This window comes from Homarus americanus, unplaced genomic scaffold (assembly GCF_018991925.1).
Source record: "Homarus americanus isolate GMGI-L3 unplaced genomic scaffold, GMGI_Hamer_2.0 scaffold21314, whole genome shotgun sequence".
Lineage (NCBI taxonomy): Eukaryota > Metazoa > Arthropoda > Malacostraca > Decapoda > Nephropidae > Homarus > Homarus americanus.
This window is the reverse complement of record NW_024720811.1, coordinates 980,410-1,007,581: the sequence shown is the minus strand read 5'-3', so window position 1 is coordinate 1,007,581 and position 27,172 is coordinate 980,410. Positions and strand designations below refer to the sequence as shown.

Genomic DNA, 27,172 nt, shown 5'->3' with positions numbered 1-27,172 from the left:
TATCTAAAGCTATCTTCTTCACTAGCTTATCATTAACAGAAATACTGGAGCGTTTTTTTTTCCACATACTGCTTCTAGAATGGAGCAGCCCAAGGAGTGTTTTTTTTTTCAAAACGCTTACAGCTGAGAAAATCCTTTCTGCTGTTGCACTAGAATTCAATTTTTATGGGTAACTGCATCAAATATTCTGTCCCTGCCAAAATTTCCCAAATTTACAGTTGATTTTCCCATTTCCTCATTTGTGTCACAGATTCCCTAAATCTGGGGATAATACTCCATGGCTGGCAACAATGCTTTTAGGTGGCGGTCTATAGAGGTGAAGGTCGTGATGCGCAATTAGTCTTTTTGGTCATTTAATGTAATATCTTAATATATCTCTTACCTCACTAACGGTAAATTGTCATTCAATTACATTTATAGCTTTAACTACGACACAAAGGTTCAGGTACAGTGATTCCTATTTAGTAATAGTACCGACATTATCTGCAATTTTAACTAAGGGATTAAATTATAATTTTGCCATAATTTTACCTGAAAAACCTTGATAAAAACAAATTACAGCCAGGAATTACATATGGCACGAAATCATCATCCGTACCTGTCACAAGCGGGGTACCACAGGGCAGTGTATTGGGCCCGCTGTTGTTTGTTTGTTTCATAAATGACATGCCTGACGTTGTACACTCCTCCATACAAATGTTTGCTGATGACGCTAAGTTATTTCGGGATATAAAGAACCAAGCGGACCGTGAAGAGCTGCAGAAGGACTTCTGTGGGCTCCAAGAATGGTCGAAGAAATGGCTGCTGAGATTCAATGTCACGAAGTGTAAGAGGATGCACCTGGGGCGTACCAACGATAAGGAGGTTTATCATATTTTTTTTTTCTTTTATCCTCTTCACCACTGATCGGCTCGTTAGCCACTTGGGCGATCGGTCACGTCTCTGTTACGCACTGTTGGCAAGCACTGGGCATGCACCGGCTCCTGAATGTACCTGAACCTGCTCCAGTGTTGGTCAAGTCTTGTCTTGAAAGAGCTCACACTCGGTGCCGTCACAACACTTTCTGGTAGATTGTTCCAAGAGTTCACAACTCTCACTCCGAAAAAGTTTGCCCTCACAGTTTTTTGGACTTGCAGCTTCTTCAATCTAGAGCTGTGACCCCTTGTGGGGCGAGCGTCCGCCAGCTCCAAGTAAGGACACTCAACTGAGTAGTGCCCTTTGAGATGCTTATACACCTCAACTAGGTCACCCCTAGCCCGTCTGTCGTATAAGCTAGGCAAGTTCAGGCGCGCCAATCTCTCAGGGTAGCTGAGGTGCCGAAGTGCAGGCACCAGTCTGGTGGGCCCTCCTTTGAACATTTTCAACCAACTGACAGTCCCTAGCATATCTCGGGGACCAGACGGGGTGACAGTACTCCAGATGGGGAAGCACTTCACTCTTGAAGATCGTTACGAGGGACGGACCGTCTAGATATCTGAACGACCTTCTTATAAAACCCAATAATTTATTTGCCTGATTTTCCTTCTTCTCGCAATGGCCCGAGAACTTCAGCTCAATGTCAACATACACACCTAGGTCCTTCTCACACACAGTCTCAAATAGTGCAGTTTCTTTATCCCGTTGGGACATATGATACGTCTCCTTACCGTTGGTACGCCCCAGGTGCATCCTCTTACACTTGTGGACATTGAATCTCAGCAGCCATTTCTTTGTCTCAACGGGATGAAGAAACTGCACTATTTGAGACTGAATGCGTCCAGAAAATTGTGAGGGCAAACTTTTTCGGAGTGAGAGTTGTGAACTCTTGGAACAATCTACCAGAAAGTGTTGTGACGGCACCGAGTGTGAGCTCTTTCAAGACCAAACTTGACCAACACTGGAGCAGGTTCAGGTACATTCAGGAGCCGGTGCATGCCCAGTACTTGCCAACAGTGCGTAACAGAGACGTGACCGATCGCCCAAGTGGCTAACGAGCCGATCAGTGGTGAAGAGGATAAAAGTAAAAGTAAAAGTTATCTTGTAGTACACCCGAGCGGAGTAACCTGGGTTGATACAGCACCACTGTGACCGCCACACCATCCACAGCAACGTGTGAGCGCATTCAACACAGTTACTACCACCACCACCAACACTAAATTTCCACCACCACCATCCCATAGCAGCCAGGACTACTTCCATAATACCAAATCTACACCCCACTACCACCTCCATAATGTCACTACTACTACCATCTGATTAACGGGGGCCTGATCCAGGGAAGCCCTGGGGGTCCAGACCCCTTTTCATCAGAAAATTCCAGTACTGTACTTGTTCTTTAATGCAGTATTGTACTCAGGCATTTTTGTACAGTAAAAGGTAATTACTATTGACCTCAAAATGGCCTCAAAATGCCCATGATATTGGTCAGATTAAAAAAAAATCGGGGTGGGGGGGGGAGGGGCTCACAGCTGGGTGGGCTCGCTGTGCTCGCCATGTTCCACCACCCCCGACTTCTTGGTCCCCGCTTTGATATTCCTGGATGAGCCCCTGCACCACTACCACCTTAACACCTCTACTACTACCCTAACAACAGCATCACCCCATTACCACTACTATCACCACCCTACCACTGCCACCCCAATACCACTACTACCACCACCCTAAGGGCACTGAGACCACCACCCAATACCACCACTACTACCACCACCACAATACCCCCAACAGCACCACAGCAATACAGTATCACCACAACCACCACCCCAGCACCACCACCACCACACCACCACCACCACCACCACCCTCGCCTGCCCCTCCAGGATATTTCCTAATAGCCTCCTAAATCCTCCGCTGGACATTATTATAAACAATTATTGACAGTAATTGTAGCCATCAGCGGTGGTCCAAGACGGGAGGGGTGAGACCTTACTAAAATCTCCCGAGACAATAATTTTCCAAGCACACACACATACACGTCTCCCTGCCTCTCTCCTCCATGGTTAACGAGACAGAATTATTTTTCAGAGTGGTGATTAGCGCTGTCCTGAGAGATAAGGGTCTTGAGGTGTGCAGGGCCCTACAATAAGCATAGGTTAACAAAACAAAACTTGATTGATGACTTTTGATGTCATTATAAAGTACTAAATGTCTCGTCTAATACCTTCTTATTTAATCTATGGGTGACATGATTACATCAATAAATGTCAAGGAAGGAAAGTCGTGTGTTAAATGGGAGAGATACAAGACGTGGACGAGTGGAGGAGACTGTAAGGGAGAGAGAAAAACAGAGAGAGAGAGAGAGAGAGAGAAAAACAGAGAGAGAGAGAGAGAGAGAGGAGACGGGTTGCAGGTGAGGGAATCGATCAGCTGGCATTCCTGGCTCACCTGGCCAGGGTGGCGAAGCCCAGTCGCTCTCACTCCGCCATGTGCGCTCAATCCACGCTCACTCCTCCCTCCTCTCACTCTCGTACTCATTCATAATTCACCCACCACCAAGATATCGATTCCGAATTCTTATTATCTAGTCGGAACTAGTAAGTTGTCGACGATGCGGTGACGAATGAAGAGGGACATGTTAGTGTGACGGTGGTGACGTGAATGATGTTTGAAAAATTGGTACCTGTTGTGGAGTACAGATGGGTAGAGTGATGGCGCCTAGAGTACAACAGTAGCTAGAGTGACAGTACTTACATCTTGCCAGAGGGAGAGCTTGACAACTCCTACAGCCAACTTCCGAGGTAAGGCAAACGCTACAGCAGTACCTTCATATATTCTATCAGGTTACTTTATTTTATTTAAAAGATTTAGAAAGGACATTACAGGTTGAAGTTCAGGCTCAAATAAAGTTTTCAAATGATAGCAGTACACTAACACTGTGTTCAGTTTCAATGTATAATATTGTTACAGTGTTTTGTACACTGAAAGTCAAGGCACATCAATTTCACACTCAAACAAAATACTGTCCCACACAAACCTTAACAGTAAGTTATTATTAAAGAGGACAACAGGGGAGGGGTGGTCCTGTGACACTTGGTTGCACTCACTACGGGACCACCTGATGATATCTCCAATTCCCCAGTAATGTTCTATAGCAATCTTTACATTATATTTCCCGCCATCTTATTTAACTTACGTAAGTCAGTAAGGCATCGTTTTTATCTAGTTCCAGAGAATTTAACTTACGAACCTTTGAGAATCAATCTTTATGTCGTAGTTTAATTCAACCAAATTTCATATTTTCAGTTGGGAGATAAATTTAGCGTACGAACCTTTGTGAACCAGACCGTTGGGTGTTGAAGGCTTTAAAGGAGTTTAGATGATGTTCAGTGTAATGGCGTGACACATACCTTCTAACCTTTGCCTACAGCCACCGCTTCCCTTCCCCTCCTGTCTTGTAGCTATTAATTTTGGTGCATGTCTGCAACAAGGGGGCATACACTGTTGAACATTCTGTTTCATTGAACACTACCTAACCTGTAAACTAATGAACACAGACCCATTTCTTGAATACTTTTGAAACTTAACTATAAAATGAGATTATGACCATTAAGCAACTTGTTCAACGATGAAAATCTCCTAAAATTGCGATCAAATATTAAATCCTTGTGGCAGCCATGTTAGTGAGTTAAGTTTAGTGTACCTGGAGTTGGTTAGTTCAGCAGGATAACACAGGCCCTGGATTATAGAGAATGATTATAGTTGGGGTTAATGGGGAGAGTGTGTGGGGTGGGGAGAGTGTTTGAGGAGGAGGAAGCGAGTGTGTAGGGAGGAGAAAGTGCGTGTGGAGGGGGAAGGGGAAGTGTTTGAGGAAGGGGAGAGTGTTTAGATGCTTAGATGAGGGGAATGGAATGGAAGAAGGGAAGGGTAGGTGTGAGTTAAACTGTGGTCAGGAGTTAGAGAGAGGGAGGGAGACAGACAGACAGACGGAGGAAGAGAGGGGGGGGGGTGAGGGCAGGAGAGGTAAGGAGGTTCGTGTCAATACTTAAGCTCACCGCCGTTCGAGTTAGCCTAGTGTACCAAATTCCTCGGAGTCTTCCCTCTAATCTGGCGTAAGATAATCCTTCCCAAGATCTCCACAAAGTATCAACAAACATTTTAAATGAATTTTCGACCAGGTGTTGCCGAAGCTTAGGTGAATGTGACAAAACATCTAACTTAATTTAATAAGGATACAAAGATGGGGACTAAATTAAAGTAAAATTTCCACTGAGAATTTAGCATAAATGCTTCCTAATGCACAAAGGAAAAAATTCAACGCAAGAACTTTAGAGAATAATGATCCAGTCGCCTTTTCGGTTCAGTTTTTACGACACGAGGCTTTAATACTCTTGTAAAATACTGTACCTGCACTGTAAGGGAGGGGTTCTGAGAATTACAGTCCAAGTCATTTTTTTTCTCTCGAGAATAGAAAGACCTGTTTATGATGCTATTTTCTGTGTTTAAATAAGTTCATACAGTATTTATCGTTATGTTTAGCCAGCCTTGTATACTACGTACCTTCCCTTTTATTTATTTTCAGATATTTTTTTGCGAGAGGATGTTTTTACCAGTACGGGTTAAATCATTCCTAACCAAATTCTAAGTTCATAACCTGTTTTCCATTTAATTTTGGTCGTCTTCTTAGCCGCTAGCTTTAAGTCACCAACACGGTTATGTTTTTACAGTAAGACTATCTGTTAAGCTCCTCGGGTTGATGATCTTGGTGGCCTTGGGACTACGTTAGGTAATTGTATCTCGTGTATATATTTAGACGTAATCAATACTTGCCAGTTTTCCCGACAACTTTTCTACGGAGGTGTGTTAAGTTTCATGGTGCCAGGGAAGGATTACAAAGGATCCTACGATGGATATTCCTAGTAATTCAAGATGTAAGGATATACTGTCACATGAAGAATCTCTACCCCAGCATGTATCACGTAAGGATTAACCACCCTAACCTAACCCAACTTTACCTAACCTTACTCTATCTGTCCTTACCTCTCTCCCTCCAAATAGCGTTAGGGTGATTAATGTTTGGTGAAATAAACTGGGGTGGAGATTCTTCAGGTGGTCCGCAAAATTATAACGAGGCTGTACCTTAGCTTGATAACGTTCACTAAAAAGCACCAGTTTTAAAGTTAGGAGACGTAATTGAGGCAGAGAATTTTCTTTAGCAGATTATAACTCAATTTTGTCGGGTGTTGAGTGATCATATCCATTTAAAGTCGAGTCTTGAGGTTCATATTCATACCATCATTAAACGTCATTTTAAAGGGTTGCAGATAGATGTACTGTACTACTTTCGTGAATCTGCTCCATTTAGTTCTACAATGACGGGATTAATTAACGTCCACCGTCAAATAAAGACTATTGTGTATCCAGGGTTAGGATTTATAAACAATGATAAGCCATTAGTACCATTAAACGCCCGCGGTGACCTGTTAGTAGTCTGTCACACACATATCACCTTTGGTTCAGACGATAAGAGCGTGGACTAGACTCCGTGTTTCATTATGCAACACTAAACTGTAAAATAATTATTGGCACTCCGGTCTCTGCCTGGACACAAAACTACGAGTATATGCATAGAATTATCAAAGGATTAATGCGCACCTAGCGTAGAGCAGTGGTCCCTCCCTCCAGCTGGGGATTAATAATGCTATACAAGGTGGCCCAATATACGAGTATGCTGCCTGGAGTCTTGAGAAGGTCGTGCAGGTAAATTGTTTTAATTACTTTTCAGGCGCCTGATTTACCAGCAGGTAACCCGGGATTTTTTTTTTTTTTACTTTTCTATGAGCACGTTTACCTGTGCGAATATTTTAAGTGTAATTAATTGATTTTATTTACCCGTACTTTCCTTACTCATCAATCTAATGCGAGTAATTATCTATATTTGATGCTTTATTAAGTATGGCCAGTTTTGAATAATTTTTTCATTTGTTTTGGTGTATAATTTTTATTTATTTGCTCGCTTTATAATTGTCAGTTACTGTACCGGCAATGGTAATAGTTATTATTATTATTATTTTCACTGTTCATGTGGGTACTTACTTAATCATTCACCCTTTACTTTTTCGTTACGATGTTCTTATATTGACAGTGTTGATGTGGGTAATTTATTGTGTTATTTTTGTCTTTCTATTAGAGTCATATGCCTGAAGGTGTGGTGGAGTCCAGGATGCAGGTGGCGGACAGTGTGAGGTACAGGGAGGCTGTGACCAGGCTCAAGAGGCTACTGTACGAACCCCCAGGCTCGGAGTCGCCCTCTACACCACCCCACAAAGACTCTCACTACCACACAACCACCAATTCCGTCCACCACACCGCCACTACCAACTCCCTCCACCACCACACATACCACGCCTCAGGTACCGTTTTTGTGCTATTAGTATCCAGTTATCTGATTTTCTTATCTTTGATGTAAATTGTTCCTAATGCTCATGGTTATTTTTCCCATTATATCGAATTTGTTACTTTTACTTACTTTTATCCCCTTCATCACCGATCGGCTCGTTAGCTACTTGGGCGATCGGTCACGCCTCTGTTACGCACTGTTGGCAAGTACTGGGCATGCACTGGCTCCTGAATGTATCTGAACCTGCTCCAGTGTTGGTCAAGTCTGGTCTTGAAAGAGCTCACACTCGGTGCCGCCACAACACTTTCTGGTAGATTTTTCCAAGAGTTCACAACTCTCAGTCCGAAAAAGTTGCCCTCACAGTTTTCTGGACTTGCGGCTTCTTTAACCTTGAGTTGTGTCCCCTTGTGGGGCGAGCGTCAGCCAGCTCCAGGTAAGGACACTCAACTGAGTAGTGCCCCTTGAGATGCCTGTGCACTTCAATCAGATCTCCTCTTGCCGTCTGTAGAATACTGTAAGCTAGGCAAGTTCAGGTGCTCCAATTTCTCCGGGTAGCTGAGGTGCCGCAGTGCAGGCACCAGTCTGGTGGCCCTCCTTTGGACATTTTCAATCAGCTGACAGTCCCTGGCATATCTCGGGGACCAGACGGGGTGACAGTACTCCAGGCGGGGAAGCACTTCACTCTTGAATATCTGAACGACCTTCTTATAGGACCTAATAACTTATTTGCCTGATTTACCTTCTCGCAATGGCCCGAGAACTTCAGTTCACTGGCAACGTACACACCTAAGTCGTTTTCACATTCCGTCCCATTTAATGCAGTTTCTTCATCTCGTTGGGACATATGATGCGCCTCCTTACCGTTGGTACGCCCCAGGTGCATTCTCTTACACTTCTTGACATTGAATCTCAGCAGCCATTTCTTCGACCTTTCTTGGAGCTCACAGAAGTCCTTCTGCAGCTCTTCACAGTCCGCTTGGTTCTTAATTTCCCGAAATAACTCGGCGTCGTCGGCAAGCATTTGTATGGAGGAATGTACAACGTCAGGCATGTCATTTATGAAACAAACAAACAACAGCGGACCCAATACGCTGCCCTGTGGTACCCCGCTTGTGACGGGTACAGTTGATGATTTCATGTCATTAACCACCACACACTGCTTGCGGTCATGTAGAAAGTCTTCTGCCCACGCTATATATAGGACATTTCCCCGAATTCCGTACCCTTCCAGTTTAGTTTTTAGTCTTTCATGGGGTACACTGTCGAAAGCCTTGGCAAAATCTAAGTAAATATTGTCGATATTACCACCCTGATCTAGAATTTGTGTCCAAATATCCATTACCCTGAGTAATTGTGTCAAGCAGGAGCGCCCCTGCATAAAACCGTGTTGGCAATTATTTACGAGGTTGTTTCGTATTAGATGTCCCATCATGGCATCTCTTATAATGCTCTCAAGTACTCTACATATTATGCTTGTTTGACTCACTGGTCTCTAGTTGTTCGTGGAGTGACGATCGCCCTTCTTGAAGATAGGACTCACATGAGCCATTTTCCAATCACTGGGGACCTTTCGTTCATCCAGGCATTTACAGAACAGGATCTTCAGGGGCTCAGCAAGCTCGTTGCACAACTCCCTCAGCACTCTGGGATACACCATGTCAGGGCGGGGACTTTTATGGACCTTTAGCTTTGACAGTCTATTTCTTATAACCTCTTCTGTGAACACAATGTGGATCAGTGCTGTGTCATACCGCCTGTCCTCAAACGCAGGGAGATTGTTCGCACCCTCTCTTGTGAACACCGAGGAAAAGAAGCTGTTCAATGCCTCGGCTTTGTTCTAAAAGTAGTTAGCTTCCATTGTTGCAGTATTTTGATAAGTAAAAGCAATTAACAACACAATTTTTGAAAGGTGTTGACAGACCAGCATACGTGTAAGGTGGCCCCTTCTCTTGCAGTCAGTTCAGATGTGGGTGGAGTCCGTGGTGTGGGCGTGGGCGGGGTGGAGGGGCCGTCACGCTGGCTGTTGGAACTACTGAGGCACCAGGAAGAACTTATAGCCCAGCTGGAGAAGGAGAATGATTTCCTGAAGGTCAGTTAACATCTAACCTGATCTACCAAACAATAATCTAACTAAACTGTAAAGTAACCTAAACCACTTGTTACCTTCCACCTTAAGACTAATATGTGTGTGTTTCCCTGACCATGATAACTACAATAACTACTACTACTACTACTATTATTATTATTATTATTATTATTTGTGTGTGTGTGTGTGTGTGTGTGTGTGTGTGTGTGTGTGTGTGTGTGTGTGTGTGTGTGTGTGTGTGTGAGTGACCCGGGTTCGATCCCCGGGCAGGGTGAAACTATGGGCAAGTTTCTTTACGCCATTTGCCTCTGTCTACCCAGCAGCAATTAGGGATCTGGGTGTGGGACAATGTCGAAGGGGGTGGGACAATGTCGGAGGAGAGGTTGATGTGCATAATCATGGTCTTGGTATGGTTGATGGTGACGTGATTGTTGGTGGCCCAGTTTTGGAGACTCTTCAATAAATCCTGAAGGGCGGTATAGTGGGGAGCAGAATTGTTGACACTGATCCCAATGGTGGAGTCGTCGACACATTTCCAGCGATCAGGGTTTCTCTTAGGGCATCATTGATAGGCATAAGGAAGCATAGTAGTCCCATCTTGGTGCCTTGGGGGACGCCACAGGTGAGTGGCTGAAAGGTGGAGACAGCCCCTCGGAAGCGTACAGCTTGGCGTCGGTCACTGAGGAAGTCTGTAAGCCATGGTATAAGACTTCTTCGAAACCCGAGGTCGATACCTTTGTTGATGATTAAATTGTGGTCGACTAGGTCGAATTTCTTAGTGAAGTCAATGAAGGCGACAGCTACAGACGTTTTTCGATTCTCCAGATGGCGGTATATGTAGTCGAGAAAGCTGGCAAGACAGTGAGTGGTGGAGGAAGTTTTCATATCACCACATTGCTGAGGATCTACGGCTCCTGCAATATCAGCATAAGCCCAGTCGAACACAAAACTTTCACAGATTAAGCTGGGTATTGGGGTGATGGCAATGGGTCGTAGCTGATTTAAGGATTGTGGGCTGGTTGACTTGAGCACTGGTGACACATATGAAGTCTTCCAGTCAGCTGGGCATCTGGCTTGACTGGGGGAAGCATTGATGATGGAGCAGAGGGGTTTAGTAAGCTCCGGGGAAAACTCCTTGAAGAGTTTCATTGGTAAGTCACGGGGGTGGTGGAGCGTTTTAACTTCAGTTTGTCCAGACGTTTTACTACTTCAAATTCTTCTAAGTCAGTGGGAAAGGGGGCTGGTAGGTAAGCAGGTTGTGTCAAGCCCGGGGAGCGTCTGGCATATAGTAGCGAAATGGTTATTTGTTTGCTCAGCTGCGTCAACATTAGTGAGAAGGCTAAGGAAGGGGAGGTTGTGTGTCTTATTGTTTAGTCCACAGAGTTCTTTAAGCTTACCATACCACTGACTGATGTTGATCTGCTTCAGGTGTTTCAGTTTGGTTGGGTAGTGAGACTTCTCTGCAGTGCGTATTTTGCGGATGACTGTTGCGAAGGGACCTGTAGTGGTTGTGGTCATTGAGATAAAAGGCTCTGTCTCTCTGTTGCATAAGTCTTTTGATCCGAGGTGTGATCCAGGGCAAGTCAGCTGGGTGAGATTAATAATAAAAAAATAATAATAATAATTAACGGTTTATTGAAAAAGCTCTGCAGCCCGAAGGCTGCAGAACATTGGTGGTTTAACAAAAGCCTTCATTAGAGAAAGGTAAAGGAACATACAGTGAACATACAGATTAATGTTTACAGTGGAGGTCACGTACATCATGTGCACTGAGGCGTTGAACAGCAGACACGTAGTGTAGTAACTCCCTCCCAGGTGGTGTTATGGGGGGCTTGACGTGGTGTAGTAGTTCCCTCCCAGGTGGTGTTATGGGGGGCTTGACGTGGTGTAGTAGTTCCCTCCCAGGTGGTGTGTGTGTGTTTAGTAGTATTAATATATTATGTACTGTATAATACTTATGTTGGTCAGTGACGATGCTGTTGATCACATAATATTGTAAATAGTAATTAATATTAATTGGAGTGTACTTATAATGTATTATGACTCGGCTATGTAATGTATTATGATTCGGCCATATAATGCATTATGACTCGGCTATATAATGTATTATGACTTGGCTATATAATGTATTATGACTCGGCTATGTAATGTATTATGATTCGGCCATATAATGCATTATGACTCGGCTATATAATGTACTATGACTTGGTTATATAATGTATTATGACTTGGCTATGTATTGTACTATGACTCGGTGTAATGCACTATGACTTAGCTATATAATATACTATGACTCGGCTATTACATACTCTTAGTATAATAAGTATTACCGTATTGTTGTGTACAGAGGGAGGTGTTGTCGGTGGGTGAGGGGGTGAAGGCGATGGGTCAGGAAAATCAAGAACTCAATCGTCGCCTGGCTGATGCCCTCTCTCAAGCCATCGCTATGGTCAGTACCTCACCTCCTACCTTTATACCTGCCTTACTCACCACACTCAAGATGTTTTACAGTGGAATATTTTTTTTTCTGATTCGGCTTTACGATTATCGAATTATTTTGTCAAGCTATTTCGTGTCTAGTGATATATTAGAGGAAACTTACATCTAGTAATATTATGAAAATTTATAGCTTAGTGTGAAGTAGTAATATTTTCATAGAATTTATATATATATATATATATATATATATATATATATATATATATATATATATATATATATATATATATATATATATATATATATATATATATATATATATATATATCATGCAGATCCACAATGGACACGTGGACAAGATAAATCTTGATAAAATCACACAGGGAAAAGGGAAACAATGGAGAACCTTAGCTTTCGTCTTTATTCAAGACATCTTCAGTGTAAAGGCCTGGGACTTACGGATAGAAATCCCTTGCCAGCCTAATCAGGATCTTATAAAAGGGAAGTCAAGAACCATGCTTTTCTGAGGGATAACAAACCCGTTCGAGATTGACATCTCTTTACTATGAAAATAACACAAAACTGGTGTGGAGGGTGTGGCGATGACGTGGCAGCCACGGTTGTAGCCGGGGTAGGTGTCCGGAGATTGATAGCTATCGACTATAGTCGATTTGTGAAGGTCTGGGGAAACAGTCCACGAGTCCAGGACCTATGATGAGATCACAACCAGAATTTGAACGAACAGCGGGGTGCAGGTACAGCTGTGACTGATGGCTGGGTAGTGTCTGATGTATCGTGCGACTCTCACGAGGCAGCAGCGACCCTTTCACCTCCGTCTACCCCCCACCAAGTGGGGGACGCGAATAAGTAAACGAGCGGTGGGCAACCATCCTGGCCGTTACAGCCCTGACATTCAGAGGCAACTGAATTACAAAGACTGAGGGAGAGCTTATGTACACAGGGTGACCTTTTGTAAGGTCACCCTGTGTACATAAGCTCTCCCTCAGTCTTTGTAATTCAGTTGCCTCTGAAGATGTCTCGAGTAAAGACGAAAGGTAAAGTGCCCCATTGTTTCCCTTTTCCCTGTGTGATTTTATCAATATATATATATATATATATACTTAATTGTTACTGTGTTGTAGCCTGTAGGTCAGTGTAGAGGTGTCTGTATGTGTGTGGTTGTTTCAGGGGGAGCATCTGGACACCACCATCACCTCCAGCAGTAGTAGCGAGAGAGAGAGCGGGGACAAAGACACTGTTAACTCCAGGATAGCTACTCTTACTCGGTGAATTACCATCTTACCTCCTCCGTTTGATAAATAATAGTGACAATAACGTCTCCATAAAAATAATAGTAATAACAGTAATGGTGATAAGTAAGAGTAAAAGTAAGACAACAACAATAATAATAATAATAATAATAATAATAATAATAATAATAATAGCAACCGCTTTTTCACTATAAAAGTTCAGATGTACACGTAAGTTATGTTGGCAGGAATTTATTGGGGGTATTAAAAAAATAATTCTTCTTATATTATGAAAACAGGGAGAAGGCGGCGCTAGCAGACCAGGTGAGCCGCCTCGATGCCTCCCTGACAGCCATGACCAAGAGAGAGCAGGAGGCGTTGACAAAACTTAGACAAGCTCTCACACTCGCCGAGGACACACACTCACACACAGCCCAGGTGAGGTCACACACAAGATGAGTCACGTCAGCTATAGACGGATCCTTGCAACTAGATCCACGCACGGTACCCATAATCACGATTTCAATTCTTCATTTTTTGGAGAAGAGTATGGATAATAAATTGATAGATAGAGGATAGATAGACAGATAGATAGATAGAGAGGTAGATATAGTTAGATATAGATAGACAGAGGGGTAGATAGATAGATAAGCAAACAGACAGACAGACAGATAGATACATAACTAGGGAATATGACTGCACTAACAGGTCGCCTTCTTAGCACACTCCTGCCGCCTCTCCCAGGTTCGTGCCAGTAGCGAATCGGCCATAGAAGAGCTGACTGTCCTGCTGACGGCGACGAAGCAGGAGGGACAAGAGCTCCGGAGACTACTGGACGAAGCGGACATGAAGCAGAAGCGGCAGCAGGAGCAGAAGGACGAGCAGGTAACCCATCAACAGCAGAGGATCAAGACCTTACAGGATGCACGCGATGCACAGGAGGAACTATTGGCGAGGCTACGGCAGGAGGTGAGGGACGGGGAGAGGCGGGTGGCTGATCTAGAGGACGACCTGAAGGCGGCTAGGGCGGCCAGGACCCGTCTGGAGGCTCAGCTGGAGGAACAGAGACAGCACTCCAGGGACGCCCACGCCAGGCTCGACCAGATCATCATCACGTGAGTGTTAGGCGAGGGTAATCTGGCTAGCATATCTCGGGGACCAGACGGAAAAGCACCCCACTCATGAAGGACATGACAAGGAAGCGCCTAGATATCTGAATGAGCTTCTTATAAGACCTACTCGCTTAGTTGTTTGATTCACCTTCCACAATGGCCTGAGAAATTCAATTCGTTGTCAACATACACACCCAGGACGTTTTCACATTTGGTTTCTTATTAATAAATTTTCTTCGTCCCGTTGGGACATGTGATGCACCTCCTTACTGTTAGTACGACCCAGGCGCACTTGCATCCTCTTACACTTGGTGACATTGAATCTTAAAAGTTATTTCTTGAAGCTGACAAAGATCTTTCTGTAGCTCTTCACAGTCAATTTGGTTCTTAATTTCCCCGAATAACTTGGCATCGTCCGTAAACATTTGTTAAGGAGGAGTGTATTTGTTTTAGTCCATCAAGGCACAGGTCAATGGCACAATAACAGATCAATATATCGACGTTACTATACATTACAATGACTCGGACAACAAACATGAAATAGATACACTCCCCACCGTAAGTAACTCACCCCTGGATCGCTCTGACAGTCAGATCATCAACCTGGGACTTGGTCACATATGGCAGCAGGGTCTACCATTAGACAACACATTATGCTTCCAATATCTTCCCAGGCGGTAGTACCTCCCTGTTTGGTAGCTGCCTACAGTACTGCCTAACCTAACTTAATAGCTTCTCCATACAAACATTGGGTGGGCCATCCTCCTAGACTAGAGTATAGAATACTTGGTATAACTAATGTTTAGGTGTTAACTAATGCTGATGGATGTAAGTAACGTGTGTGAGTAACAAGTGTTTATTACTAATGTGTGTGGTTGACAGGAGGAGCGGGGAGGCGGCAGCCGGGACAGCCAGAGCGAGGGAACTGGAGGAGAGATTGACAGTTGCCAGGGAGGACACGTCAAGGCTCCTGCAAGCTGTCACCACCCTTGCCCAGGTGAGTCTTCTCCCCTGTTGAAGTGCGTCTCTCCCTTTCTCCACGCCTCCTGGATCTCCTAGCAGGTCTCTTATATCTAGTCGACATGTGTCTCTCCTAGTTCTCCTCCCTCAATATCTCCAAGGTGATCTAGGGAATGGTATTGTTAATGATTAATTTATATATGCTATTTCTATAATATATAAATAAGGTTCTGCTGTCGTAACGTTATCCACTTACCGCTTTATTCATTTTTATTTAGTTCCTACATAAAAATTTTTTTTTACCTGAACCAACTTCTTATCAGTTTTCACAGAAGAAATTCACGAGGAAATTCCAGAGGTGGAACTGATATTTAGGGGAAATGAAGAAGAGAAATTAAAGAATATCACTATCAGAAAAGAGGATGTTCTTAAGAAGAGAAATAAATTAAAGAAGACAAAATCCCCAGAATGGAGGAAACTGCAGCGGGCGTATTGGCCCATACTGGGCAGTCCCGTTTACACCCAACCCCGATTGCTCGTATAAGCATCCAACCTATGTTTGAAGCTATTCAGCGTATTCCAGTTAATGATGATATTTAGTAACTTGTTCCATTCATCCACTACTCTGTTTCCAAACCAGTGTTTACCTATTTCGCGCCTAAATCTAAATTTGTCTAATTTAAAACCATTGTTACGAGTTCGCTCCTGGTTGGATAGTTTGAGTACCTTTGTAATGTCCCCTTTGTTTAGCCCTGACTTCCATTTATAAACCTTTATCAGGTCGCCCCTCGCTCTACGTCTCTCAAGGGAGTGCAAATTAAGATGCTTTAACCTGTCTCTATACTCAGGGTTCCTAATGCCCGGGATGAGTCTTGTCATTCTCCTCTGAATTCTTTCCAAGGATTCTATATCCATTCTGTAATACGGTGACCAGAATTGAACTGCGTAATCCAGGTGTGGTCTCACATGAGCAAGATACAGTTTTAGGATGACCTCGCTAGTCTTGTAACTAACACTCCTTTGTATGAACCCAAGTACTTTATTAGCCTTGTTACAAGCAAAAACACATTGTTTACTTGGCTTAAGGTTCCTACTTATCATTACTCCTAAATCTCTCTCGCAGTCGGATTTCTCGATGGCATCGTTGTTCATCTGGTTGACACGGGAGTTGTGCCAGACTTGTGGAAACAGGCTAATGTAGTACCCATATTCAAAAAGGGAAACAGAGCATCAGCCTCAAATTACCGGCCGATTAGTTTGACGTCAGTAGTGGGGAAATTTCTTGAATCAATTATAGCAAATAACATCCGATCGCATTTAGAGTAAAATAAATTAATCTACGACTCTCAACATGAGTTTACAAAGGGAAAATCTTGTTTAACAAATCTGCTGACTTTTTTTAGGAAAGTCTTCGAGTAGTAGATAATGACGAAAATTACGATGTTATTTACTTAGACTTTAGCAAAGCGTTGACAGAGTACCGCATCAGAGGCTTCTGAGAAAAGTTAAGGCTCATGGTATCGAGGGGAAAGTTTTAAATTGGATAAAATCATGGCTCACCGATAGAACACAGAGGGTCAGCGTAGATGGTGTTAAATCTGAGTGGGGCCGTGTAACCAGTGGGGTTCCCCAGGGGTCAGTACTGGGCCCACTCTTGTTCATAATCTACATAAACGATCTAGATACTGGGATCAGCAGTGACATAAGCAAGTTTTCAGATGACACCAAAATAGGACGGCAGATTAATTCAGGGCAGGATGCAAATGCACTACAGGAGGATTTAAATAAAATGCAGGAGTGGTCAGAAAAATGGCAAATAAAATTCATCACCAGCAAGTGAAGCGTACTTAATATTGAAAGAACAAATAATGTCAATGTATACAGCCTTAACAACATCAACCTAGAGAAGTCGACTTGTGAAAGAGACTTAGGGGTACTTGTAAGCCCGGACCTACGGCCTAGAAAACAGTGCGTTAATGTTCGAAATATGGCAAACAGAGTATTAGGTTTTATATCTAGAAGTGTAAGTAATAAGAGTGCAGAGGTCTTATTGCAACTATTTCTTGCGCTAGTCAGGCAGCACCTCGATTATACGGTTCATTTCTGGTGCCCTTATTATAGAATGGATATCAATTCACTTGAGTCGGTGCAGCGAAGAATGACGAAAATGATTCCGGGACTTAGAAACCTTCCATATCAAGATAGGTTAAAGAAACTAAACTTGCATTCCCTAGAAAGACGAAGAGTGCGGGGAGATATGATAGAAGTATTTAATTGGGTGAAAGAAATCGATAAAGGAGATATAGATAAAGTTCTTATAGTATCCGAGCAGGATAGGACTCGTAGCAACGGATTTAAGTTGGATAAGTTTAGGTTTAGAAGGGAGATAGGAAGGAACTGGTTCACAAATAGGGTGGTGGACGAGTGGAACAAGCTTAGCAACTTGTAGTAAGTGCTGGAACGCTGGAAAGTTTTAAAAGGAGGCTAGATAGATTCATGGATGATAGAGAGTGGTAGTAACTCTCGACTGGAGCTGCCATGCACAGGCCAACCGGCCTATTGCAGACTCCTTATTTTCTCATGTTCTTATCTATACGAAGTTACTCATTTACTTGAAATATTTTGCCATTTCTGTGTAGTTTCTATTTTAAAATTAACGTATTTCCTTATAATTATACTTGTCCTACTGTTTTTCTTCCTGTAATTTTACTGTATTATTCTTTATAATATGAAAATAAAATCACAAAATTGATAAATATTTCTAGGGCGGCCGGAATGTAGAAGCAGACACCACTGACGATGTTAAGAGCGAGCGTCTGGCAGCGGGACAGCAGCTGGGGGCGGCCCTGACAGCCCTCCAGTCCCGTCATGGTGAGTCACGACCACCACCACCAGTTACTCACATCGATGACTCGTCCACACTCATGCAGTATTCACCACTTGTGCACAACCAATATCTGCTGTAATTATCATACACGCACGTGGCGTTTAAGTGGTGGCGATAGAGGGGGAGACTCACAGATACCAATCACAAAGAATTTTATATTACAGGCAGCAAAATGACCAATCAGAATAGCCAATATAAGTTCACATTCTTATCATAACAACTCCCATAAACGAAGATATATTTGGACTATTATTCATATTTAAAAATTGCAATAAAACGTCAACCCCCCTGTCTGCCAAATAGACCCTCTGATCACGCTCGACTTTGACAGAAATCAATATGGTAGATGATAGATAATAAGAGACATGAGATATACGGTGATAACAGGAGCAGAAGAGTGTGTCCGCTAAGTGAGGGTTATGGTAAATCAATACATACACGGAAGTTTTGATTATTTGGTGTTATTTTTCACACTTTGTTACCAGTACAGTGCAAGGTATTTATAAAGTCCCTTGATGTTTATGTTTATACAGTTCTTTGATTGTGTTATAGTCACCTGATGTTTGGGGTATAGTGTAGTGTAGTGTAGTGTAGTGTGGGCCTGAGTCAACACGCGACCACTTGTGATGATTGTTATTGATGAAAAAAAGTGAAGGGCGTGTGTATGACCCTCACGTGCTGTCTCAAGTATTGCAATCTAATCTTACTGGACAACCTTGTGTTCTGCTCTCTCTCTCTCTCTCTCACTCACTCTGAACCTAAACTTTCACTCACTCACTCACTCACTCTTTACTCTCTACATCAGCTAAACACTCTCAATTATATCTCCCTCTTAGCTAAACTCTCTCTACTCTCTATTTCCATCTCTATATGTGCTGTGAAGGAGTGCATTAGCGACCTCATAGTACTGTACACGCACATGACAATTCAGAGTTGATTATACAGTAGTGCCTGGTGGAGTAGAATGTTTGGAATGTTTAGTGGATGACAGTAGAATGTTTATTAATGATCTATGTTGTGTTGAATGGCAGAGTAGAATGTTTAGGTGAATGGCAGATGTAATGAGGGTAAACTCGGGTAGGAAGTATAGTGAGAAGTGTAAGTAGGAGGATTGTTAAGTGAGGAAAGTTGGTAACGTGGCGGATTAGTTATTTGACCGTTAATATATATGCGTAGGGGAAATCTTCTAAACACCAATTCTAGATACAGCTATTTATTAGTTAACTCAAAGGTATGGACACATTAATAGATCATTATATTTACGTTACTAGATAATGACTCGCAGACACAAACATAAAATGGATACACTTCCCACCGTAAGTAACTCATCCTGTGGATCGCTATGGCAATGACTCACGTGTGACCTGAAGGAGGCCCAGCGACTGGGGAATCTGTCTGCAGGTGCTGCTGAAGAGAGTGATCCCGGCTGGTGCTGGACTCTGTCTCCTGCGGGAGACTCTGCTAGCCTGGGACTCGGTACTGGGGAGGGAAGTCCCCCTCCCGACCTCAACTTGTGACGAGTGTGACTCTGCCTGCCTCTCAGTTCTGACTCTCCCTGTCTGTCTGTCGGAAGGAGCTGCAGGCCTCTTATACTGGAGGTGTCAGGCCGGCAGATGTCGTCACTTATGCTGGCAGAAATTTTTTTTTCGTAATAAATGGTGAAGCTGGTGATGCTGAGCCGCTGCGCGTGGATGGGTTAGTCGTTGAACACTGGAAAAGTTATGTATTCCTAGGCTCACCATTCACGTGTGACGGATCCGTGTCATCGGCAGTTAAAGAACATGCAAGAAACAAACTGTATCACATGTTGAAGTTTGCCTCATTTATTAAAAGGAACAATAATGTACCGTTTATCGTAAAGCGTCGCGTGTTCGACGCGGCCCTTATGTCATCGCTCCTGTATGGGTGTGAATCGTGGGTAGGGGATGATGTTAAACCCGTAATTAAACTTTACAACTGGGCCATAAAAGAAATGTTGGGAGTGAGGAGAACAACACCCAACTCAGTATGTTACCTGACTTACTTAAATATAGACAATGTAAATTCTTTCTTATAATGTTGTTTGAGAGAAGCAACATGAATGATGATCCTTTGGCATTTGCCATAAATTCCGTTATTTCCTCTAATACTCCTGTTGGGAAAATTGTACGCGATATTATACACAATAATGTTCCCAATGTCTGTGTTATTTGGAAATGTACATAATGCCATTGCCAATGCTGACACATCAAGATGCAATGTATATAAGGAAATTAATCCAAGCTTTGCAGTGCATGATGCTTACATCAAGAAACATGCAATTAATGATTTGCAAAGATTATCTTTTACACGTTTTAGAGTGTCTGGGCACAGCCTGGCAGTGGAGACAGGACGGTGAAACAGGCGGGGGCGTGGCCGCCTCCCCTTGGAAGAGCGCCTGTGTGTGTGTGGCCTCGTGCACACCGAGAGGCAGGTTGTGGAGGCTTGTCCTGACACTCAATATTTTAGTGACTTTTATGACATAAATTCCTTATGTGATCTGTTTTCCAAGTTCACAAATAATATTGTATGTAAGATTATCCATGACATTTTATGGTTGTATGATTGATGTTCCTTGTTCAACTCATGCTTTCTACATTTCTAATTTGTTTAATGTGGTTTAAAGATTATTTGACGGACTACAGTAGTCTATTGTTTTTAATATTTTACAATGATGATTTTGTATTCAAATATGTTGTTTGCACCTTGTGTAATATTTTTAATGAAAGCTGTGGTCAATTAACATATCCATTCTACCTTGGCCAGCTGTCAGGTGATATGACTGGTAGGGTAGTTTCGTGAATTAACACGGTCATAACGCCGGTCAGGCCAATCACGGGGCGGTGAGACCTCTGTTTCATTGTGACCATAACCTTTGCTGGGTCAGGTCTTTAATTACGAAGGGTGGGTCAACAGCTTCCGGTTACTGCTGTATGTGTTGCTTTTCTCATTACACAGAGTAAAATGTTTAGAATGTTTACTAATGATGCGGTATGTCACGTGATGAATGACAAAGAATGTTGACAAGGTTTAATGCAGACGTCTAATAGAGTGAATGACAAGTTAGAATGTCCAAAGGGCTCTACTAATGCTCTGTGGTGTGACAGAGGAGGAGGTGACGTCACTGCAGGAGGCGGCGAGACAACAGAGCCAAGCCATGGAGGCCCTGAGGGAGGAGGTCACCATGATGAGGCAGCAGTTGGCTCTTGACAGCGAGAACTACAGGTAAATCCCCCTCTTTATAGTACAGGTAAATCCCTCTATATTACAGGTAAATCCCTCTATATTACTGATAAATCCCTCTATATTACTGATAAATCCCTCTATATTACTGATAAAATCTATATTACGCAGTAAATCCCTCTATATTACAGGTAAATCCATCTATATTACTGATAAATCCTCTATATTACATATAAATCCTTCTCTCTTTACAGTACAGATAAATCCTCTATATACAGAGTAAATTCACTCCCTCTATAGTACAGGTAAATCCCTCTATATATTACAGGTAACTCCTCTCTTTATAGTTCAGAGTAGAAATCCCTCTATATTACAGGTAATCCCTCCTTTATAGTACAAGTAACTCCCTCTCTTTGGGAGTGGTAACTATAGTATATTAAATCCCTCTATATTACAGGTAAATCCCTCTATATTACTGATAAATCCCTCTATATTACTGATAAATCCCTCTATATTACTGATAAATCCCTCTCTTTATAGATAAATCCCTCTAAATCTGATAAATCCCTCTATATTACTGATAAATCCCTCTCTTTATAGTACAGGTAAATCCCTCTATATTACAGGTAAATTCCTCTATATTACTGATAAATCCCTCTTTTGCAGGTAAATCCCTCTTTTTAATACAGGTAAATCCATCAATATTACAAGTAAATGTCTTTGTTACAGGTAAATCCCTCGATATATTACTAATTCTTAAGTTAAATAATAGAGGTATTGTTATATTATTTCAATCCGTCAGTTTTCTAACAGGAAATTTCGTGTGTAATGTAAATATTTCTAAGGACGCCTTGAAATATACAAATAGTTGCTTTTTGCTTTTGTGGTGTTTAAATCTATTTACCGTACTGTATATGCTGTACTGTAAATGCTGCACTATTATGCTGTACTGCATGTACTATACTATATATGCTGTACTAGAAATATGAGGTAAAACTGGTGAGTGGTTTAAAACTCTGGGGCGGGTTCGGGTGTATACAGGAACATGCGCGCGCAGCAGGAAGAAGAGATGTCCAAACTTCGCGATGAACTACAACAGGCGCAGAGGGAGATCCAACAGGGGCAGCAACAGGCGAGGCTCCATGGTTCCCTCTACGAACAGTCTCTCGGCAAACTCAGGCGCGCAGAAGTGACAGCGACGCAGGCGGAGCGGCAGGTATGTATAGATCATACGTTAGTAATGTTGGTGTTGTTGCAGGACACGGCTGGAGGAGGTGGGTCGAGGTCTGGCTGCCCTTGCCTCTACTACTACTGCTGCTACCTCGCCATCGCTACCCACCCAACATGATGACAACACAAGGGCTCCTGAGGGCGTATCAGAGGGTGATAGTCGACTGCCCTCCACACCTGCAGTTCCAAACACCACTACCACGTTGCCTTCTACCGATCCTACTGCTGCTGCTGCCACTACACCAGGCGTCCCCGACACCAGCATACCAAACACACAGGAGATATCAGACTCACGAGAACTGACGGGAGACAACAGTGACAACACGAAGGTCGAGGATGACGTTGTGCCCGAGGATGACGTTGTGCCCAAGGATGACGTTGTGCCTGAGGATGACGTTGTGCCCAAGGATGACGTTGTGCCTGAGGATGACGTTGTGCCTGAGGATGACGTTGTGCCCGAGGATGACGTTGTGCCCAAGGATGACGTTGTGCCCAAGGATGACGTTGTGCCCGAGGATGACGTTGTGCCCAAGGATGACGTTGTGCCCGAGGATGACGTTGTACCCGAGGATGACATAAAAGAAAAAACGGAAGAGACAGAAGAAAAAGATATCGATATAACAGAGAAGAATGAAGAGGTGGAAGAGAAGAATGAAGAGGTGGAAGACAAGACTGAAGACAAAGATATTGATTCAGAAAAAGGAGAGATGGAAGAGAGGAAGACTAAAGAAACGAAAGACAAGACGGGAGAGACAGAAGAAAAAGATACAGATACTACAGAGACCGAAGAAGGGAAAGACAAGACTGAAGAGAAAGATGAGTCGAGAGGAAACAATGAGAAAGACGACGAAGGAGGAACTAGACCGGAAGACGATAACGCGAGACAGGGTGAGACAACTGCAGGAGACAACAAGGACTCAACACTCAAAGTAGATAATAATGGAGAAAAGGAAGATTCGAGAAGTAAGGGAGAGAAAGAAGGCAAAGCAGGAGATAAAGAAGGTATAAGTGAAGATTCCAGCGAAGTAAGGAAGGGTGATGACGCAAAACCTGGCTACGGTGGAGCAGAAGAGGGTAAGACGGAGTGCGGTAAATGTGTGACCTTGATGATGATCTTAGAGGTTGTGGGAGGCGTCGTCGATGGTCTACAAGTGGACATGAACAAACAGGAGACTCGCCTGGGACGGTTAATCCAGCGGTACAGCTCACAGTGTGAAAACTGCCTCAAGTACCAGTTTATGCTGTGGGCCGCCGACAACAGACTAAATAGTGTTGACAAGTATACTCACTTGCTGGGGGACAGGATTGATGCACTATCTCGCAGGTGGGCTGTTACAAGCCTCTATAATATACAACACACCAGTTATAGGCTAGACTGCCTGACTGTACTGCATAGCTAGTTGCATGCGGGTGTCAGCTGGGGCCGGATTCTCCAAGGTTTGAGGGGTTACTGGATGAGTGAGCACACAACTTTGATAGAATCTTGAATTAGAAACTTCATTTTCCACTTATTGGATACAGTACACGAAAGCGCGTTTAGTTGTGACACTTTTTGCTTCTTAAATTCTTACATTTACCCTCAGCTGTATAGGCAAGACAACATACTGTGTAACGTTAGCGTCTCTAGACCAATTTCGAAACCATTATGGCCGCCAGCTTTGTATCAGTGTGTTAGTGAGCCAGACAGATGCATCTGTGTCACCAGTTGTGGTAAACTTTAACGCACGAACCTTTGAGTATTCGGGGCCCAAGTGTTCCAAAATTGTTGTTAACTTGGATGGTAGTGAGTTAAGTGACCAGTGCTTCCACGTTTGTTTTTAAAGTGAGTCGATAACTAGTTTTTCTTTAGTATGTTAGTGCCAGCATGGAGGTCAGTTAGGCATCATGTTCCTGACTATATACTGTATACCTTTTGTGATAAATTACTGATAGTGATCAATTCAGTAAAATGTGTGTTTGTATATAATGAATATCTCGTGTTTCACTACAGAGTTCTGAGCTGCTAGAGTTGGTGAGAGCTGCGACCCTTGAGAGAGACACACTACGGCAGGAAGTGACTTACCTACGGCGGGTTGCTGCGGCTGCCATCACCTCTGGAGACATTTTAACAGCAGCAGACCACAATATCCCACCACCACCTTCAGACACCCCTGGAGGACTCTTGGATCAGGGACCAAACCACATGTCGTCAGTACAGCACACCGCCCCTCCACGCCACAGCCAAGTGACCCCAGCCCTCCTCGCTACTCACGACGACCTCTTCAGATACGTGACGGTGGCTCCAGGAGTCTCACTAACACAACTCTATCAATAATAACCACCATCTATCTATACATAAACATATATCTTCACTTAAATGTGTTCTTCCACTTGGACCAGTACAGTACTGTGTAGATGTGTGGACATATTAGAGGTGTTTTACTAGTGATCATTATCATTGTAGGGTTAATTCATCATCATTAAATCAGACATTAACATTATAGCTTTCACCTAATCATCCCTCACTGTTAGCTGAACCCTTTGACCCGTGAGTTAACTACCACCAGCATCCACAAGAAACATGTCGGTATTACTCCAGATGTTATACAGCCAACACAGTGAAACTCTACACAATAAAGGCTAAAACCAAGAAGCAGTTGAACACCTTTTATAACTTCCCCGAGAGTCTATTAACAGCCACATCCTCGTCATATTATCAAACTACACAGAAACTACGATACATGCTTTTCCCCTTGATTCGGGTACACACACACACACACACACACACACACACCCTGGTCTCGGAGTCTATCGATGGCCGGTAGTTCCAAACATCCACAAACATACTAAACAAGTATTTCTGTCATATTAAAATAACAATGTTGAAGTTGTCATCAGTGAACAAATTAATAAAAAGTTCTTAACAAATACTGATTAGTTTTTTATATTATACTGACACGACATACCTCAGTTTAAGTCGTTCCCAGGTAGAGCTGACAATATTAAGATGAATTATTTATCGTCTCCTGTACACACACACATTAATCTGTATGTTCACTGTATGTTCCTTTACCTTTCTCTAATGAAGGCTTTTGTTAAACCACCGATGTATGTAATAAGTCATTTATGTCCAATGTATATTTTCAGCCTTCGGGCTGCAGAACTTTTTCAATAAACCGTTAATTATTATTATTATTAACGTCTCCTATATAATGGTTGCCTCTCATGTAACGAGGATGGCCAGCTTTTGGGCCACCTAGGCATGAATTTGTTTAAGGTGCAGAAGCTGTCGCCAACACAACAACCACACCCTTAGTAACGAGTTGCATGACCCAGTGCCAGAGAAGACCGGACAACTCGCCAACTGCACTGGCTAATCATTACCCCGGAACACGATCCGTAAATCGATTAATGTCCAGGTTTCCAATTACTACTGGGTAGACAGAGGCAAATGGCGTAAAGAAACTTGCCTCCTATATACTGTACACACACAATTACCTACCATCTCCCGGACTTACAGAATGTAGACCAAAATAAGTCGCGTGTAGAAGTATTGACCCAGCTGGATTAGCTAAACATTTAACAAGTACAAAGCAACAAACAGTGATAAAAATGAACATATTTATAAACAGAGGATTACTAAAATACAAAATCTATACAACAAAAATATATATTAAACAGTAAAACCTACTTGACCCTGGAGTGACTCGAACACCCAGCCTTCTGATCTGGAGTCAGACGCGCTACCATTGCGCCACAGGGCCACTATTAACCGCCTGAAGCAACCACAAACAACCGCCACTAGCTACTTACTTCATGTAACTTCTATAACTATCAACCAATCTCTCCTTACTACAACCATCAACCAACCGCTCATTATCCTCTCCCTACCACAACAAACAACCGCTTCTTACCACAACTAAGAGCAAGTTTAAAGAACACTTCTCTTACCTTACTCCTACCACAACTACTCCCTTACCTACAACTCTACCACAACCACTAGTAACACCCCCTCCTACTGTACCTCTCTACCACAACTACAATCATCATTAACCACCCAATGTCTTAAGTATAAAAAGAGGGAGGGAGGTAGGGAGATAATTAAGGATAAACTACCAGAATATCACCAAGGACTCCTGATTAACGCACTCTAGTATATAAAAATAACAATCTAATAAATATTTACTATAATAACATTAAAACATAGTAAAAATAATAAGAATAAAGGTTAATAATGTAAGATAAAAACCTACCTCGCCCGAACAGGGACTCGAACCCTGGACCGTTAGGTTAAAAGCCTAACGCTCTACCGACTGAGCTATCCGGGCTTGATAAACTGGATTTAATTACATTATTTATACTACAGCTCCTCACCTCATACATATTTATTAAGTGAATATTCTTTATTTAAATTATATAACAGTGCCTTGTCTGGTTAATTAATACTAAAATTGTAGGTATTATTTCATTTGTTGATACTATAAGGATCTAGAAAACTTTATAGATGTAGTTGGTAGTTTTGGTAATTCTATGACACCTTTCTTCAATGGTATTTCTGGCGCAAATTACGTTCAAGGTTAGGTTAGGTTAGGTTTGGGATAATTTTTGCAATGGGTTTCGGTGTGTTTTGAATACCTTTTACATTAGATTTTTATAGTGTGAGGAACAGGTGGTTGGGTCACACTCAGGATGGGATGAAGGAAACTCACAATGTTC

General features: G+C 42.7%; 1 protein-coding gene and 2 non-coding genes across 8 annotated transcripts; 1 reads left to right on the top strand and 2 right to left on the bottom strand.

Annotated features, from left to right (window-relative positions):
* The first annotated feature begins 3,357 nt into the window (after window positions 1–3,357).
* On the top strand, window positions 3,358–24,601 carry LOC121861199 (myosin-11-like). Of its 6 annotated transcripts, none has more exons than XR_006087986.1 (12): window positions 3,358–3,713; window positions 7,103–7,325; window positions 9,268–9,401; window positions 11,746–11,847; window positions 13,026–13,123; window positions 13,387–13,525; window positions 13,832–14,202; window positions 15,082–15,196; window positions 17,925–18,030; window positions 21,172–21,289; window positions 22,506–24,299; window positions 24,468–24,575. XR_006087986.1 is itself a non-coding variant. In XM_042358799.1 (12 exons), the coding sequence occupies exons 2-12, from the start codon at window positions 7,109–7,111 to the stop codon at window positions 24,481–24,483; spliced, it is 2,712 nt and encodes a 903-aa protein (XP_042214733.1). In that variant the 5' UTR covers window positions 3,358–3,713; window positions 7,103–7,108; the 3' UTR covers window positions 24,484–24,601. The 6 variants fall into 6 exon arrangements, 5 of the variants coding, with proteins under 5 accessions (XP_042214733.1, XP_042214734.1, XP_042214735.1 ...); XM_042358799.1 differs by having other exon boundaries at window positions 22,506–23,801; window positions 24,468–24,601; XM_042358800.1 differs by having other exon boundaries at window positions 22,506–22,974; window positions 23,047–24,580.
* A 1,547-nt stretch (window positions 24,602–26,148) lies between these two features.
* On the bottom strand, window positions 26,149–26,220 carry Trnaw-cca. Its single transcript has one exon. It is a non-coding gene; the product is annotated as a tRNA-Trp (tRNA).
* Window positions 26,221–26,711: 491 nt separating this feature from the next.
* Window positions 26,712–26,784, bottom strand: Trnak-uuu. Its single transcript has one exon. It is a non-coding gene; the product is annotated as a tRNA-Lys (tRNA).
* Between the last annotated feature and the right edge of the window lie 388 nt (window positions 26,785–27,172).

Bases quoted from the DNA above. Each gene is read 5' to 3' on its own strand.
- LOC121861199 (XM_042358797.1), top strand. From the start codon at position 7,109: ATGCCTGAAGGTGTGGTGGAGTCCAGGATGCAGGTGGCGGACAGTGTG. The intron at 11,848-13,025 runs GTCAGTACCTCA...TGGTTGTTTCAG, and splicing joins TCTCTCAAGCCATCGCTATG to GGGGAGCATCTGGACACCAC. The intron at 18,031-21,171 runs GTGAGTCACGAC...GTGGTGTGACAG, and splicing joins AGCCCTCCAGTCCCGTCATG to AGGAGGAGGTGACGTCACTG.